The sequence below is a fragment of the Nicotiana tabacum genome, chromosome 7, assembly GCF_000715075.1.
Source record: "Nicotiana tabacum cultivar K326 chromosome 7, ASM71507v2, whole genome shotgun sequence".
In the NCBI taxonomy this organism is placed as follows: domain Eukaryota; kingdom Viridiplantae; phylum Streptophyta; class Magnoliopsida; order Solanales; family Solanaceae; genus Nicotiana; species Nicotiana tabacum.
Genome location: NC_134086.1, coordinates 106,567,980 through 106,569,925, shown reverse-complemented (window position 1 = coordinate 106,569,925; position 1,946 = coordinate 106,567,980). Strand labels below are relative to the sequence as shown.

The window sequence follows — 1,946 nt, the reverse complement described above, 5'->3', positions numbered from 1 at the left end:
TTCATCTCTTACTTTTCAGAAAAGAGATAAAATACTCCTATTATTTGTAAATAGTTTACTTTTATGCTCTGTCTACCTATTGGTACAAAAATTTATAAAACGTTATCTTCTTATCTAAAATTACCCTTGCGACTAACGAAAATTTCGGTGGTCCCTTTTTTAATGTGTTGGTAGCACGTAATTGGACCATGTGGCTCCCTTGTTCTGATCAAATTTAACCCGCTCTAGATTTAAACTCGCCCTAATTTATTGGATCAACCCACTGGAAGTTTTTCAACCTTAACCCCGTATCCTATCCATTTCCATCTCTTTTTCTGAAAAAAAATAATGGCTGTAGTTTTTCAAGTGGGGCTCCAAATTCTTGTTCCAACCAAACTCCATATCAAGGTTAAGCAATTAATTCCTAGCAACACCCAATCAATTTTGAAAAACGAATTTCAGATTTGGAAGCTTTTTCAAGCGAAACACCAAAGGGTTCTTCAATATTGGACTGTTTTTCTCCAAGTTTTCACTTAACAAGACAATGAACATTCACAAATTGGCTCCAAATCAATAGCAAACCAGGAGAATTTCAACATCAAGCAATCTCATTTTTTTTAAATTTATAAACTTGCACTTTGACAAGCACCCAATCCGTTATTAAGAAAACCCCAAAAATGAGTACTAAAATTCAACACCAAATTTGTGATATAACTATTAAGTTCAATCTGTCAGCTCACCAAACAATTACCCAAACAAACAATATCAAGAGATTCCAAAAAATAACTGTCAGGATCTAATATACTAAATACGAATTTCGTAAACCTAATTGGAAATCACAATATTTTTGGGACAATTTTCTGGATTTCTATTAACTGAAAAACAGAGCTAAAGGATTAAAATTGCTGAAAATAGAAAAGGAAACTAAATTGAAGCTATTCTACGGCATCGCCATTGAAATGGAACTTGCAGAAATAGAGTAACAAGGGATTAGAGAAGAAGATAGGAGAAGAAGGAGAGAATTTAGGAGAGAATTCGAGAAGAAAGAGAGTACCAGATAATTCACTGCCTTCTCTTTCCTGTTTGTTAGCATTTAACCGTAAAGTTTTTGCTTGGATTTGAGATGACGTGGCTAAATCTAGGCCCTTGTGGCTCATTTATTCTCTTCTATTTTCAGCCATCCATTCTAGTGTTAGTTACCGTCTTCTAACTAATTAACCATATACTCGAATTAGGCAAAATTAAGGGTCATGGACATGACATACCCTTCCTCTTAAATTAATCCTTAACCTCAAGGATTAGCATCAAAGCCTGAGAACTTTTTCTTAAGAAAATCATAATCTTCCCAAGAAGCATCTTTAGGAGGTAAGTTAGACCATTGAACAAGGACCTTAACAGCAACAATGTTACCTCTTTGAATCAGTTGTCTTTGCAAAATGGTCACTGGTTTAACTAAGAATTATCCTTCTTCCTAGTAGTAGGCAGAGTAGTTTGTACAACCACTTTGGTTCCTACTTTTTTCTTAAGCAAGGAAATATAGAACGCTGGATGAACTTTAGAGTCCGGTGGAAGCAATAGTTTGTAAGCTACCTGACCAATGCGACTGATGACTTGAAAAAGACCATAGTACTTGGAGCTGAGCTTCAAATTCTTTTTCAACGCAATGAATGTTTGTCTATAAGGTTGCAACTTTAAATATACCATGTCTCCAACTTGGAATTCTCTTTCAGTTCTCCTTTGATCAACAAATTGTTTCATTCTTTCTAAGCTTTGAGGAGGTTATCTTTAAGTAATTGTTGCATTTGCTGTCTCTTCGTGACAACATCTTCAGTAGCAGGGATCATGGTCTCAAGCAAAGGGCCCATGGAGAGTTGTGGAGGAACATACCCATTCAGGGCCTCAAATGGAGTATATTGTAAGCCAGAATGGTAGTTCGTGTTATACCCCCATTCAGTAAAGTGCAACCA

General features: G+C 35.7%; 1 protein-coding gene across 1 annotated transcript; it reads right to left on the bottom strand.

Moving 5' to 3' along the window:
* Window positions 1-1,270: 1,270 nt before the first annotated feature.
* On the bottom strand, window positions 1,271-1,737 carry LOC142162214 (uncharacterized). The gene is made up of 2 exons (XM_075218537.1): window positions 1,523-1,737; window positions 1,271-1,406 (listed from the first exon to the last, which is right to left on the bottom strand). Exons 1-2 carry the CDS (start codon window positions 1,735-1,737, stop codon window positions 1,271-1,273), a joined length of 351 nt encoding a protein of 116 aa, XP_075074638.1.
* Window positions 1,738-1,946: the final 209 nt, after the last annotated feature.

Coding starts and splice junctions, on each gene's coding strand:
- LOC142162214 (XM_075218537.1), bottom strand. CDS start 1,737: ATGAAACAATTTGTTGATCAAAGGAGAACTGAAAGAGAATTCCAAGTT. Junction 1,407..1,522: donor GACTCTAAAGTTCATCCAGC/GTTCTATATTTC, acceptor CATTTTGCAAAG/ACAACTGATTCAAAGAGGTA.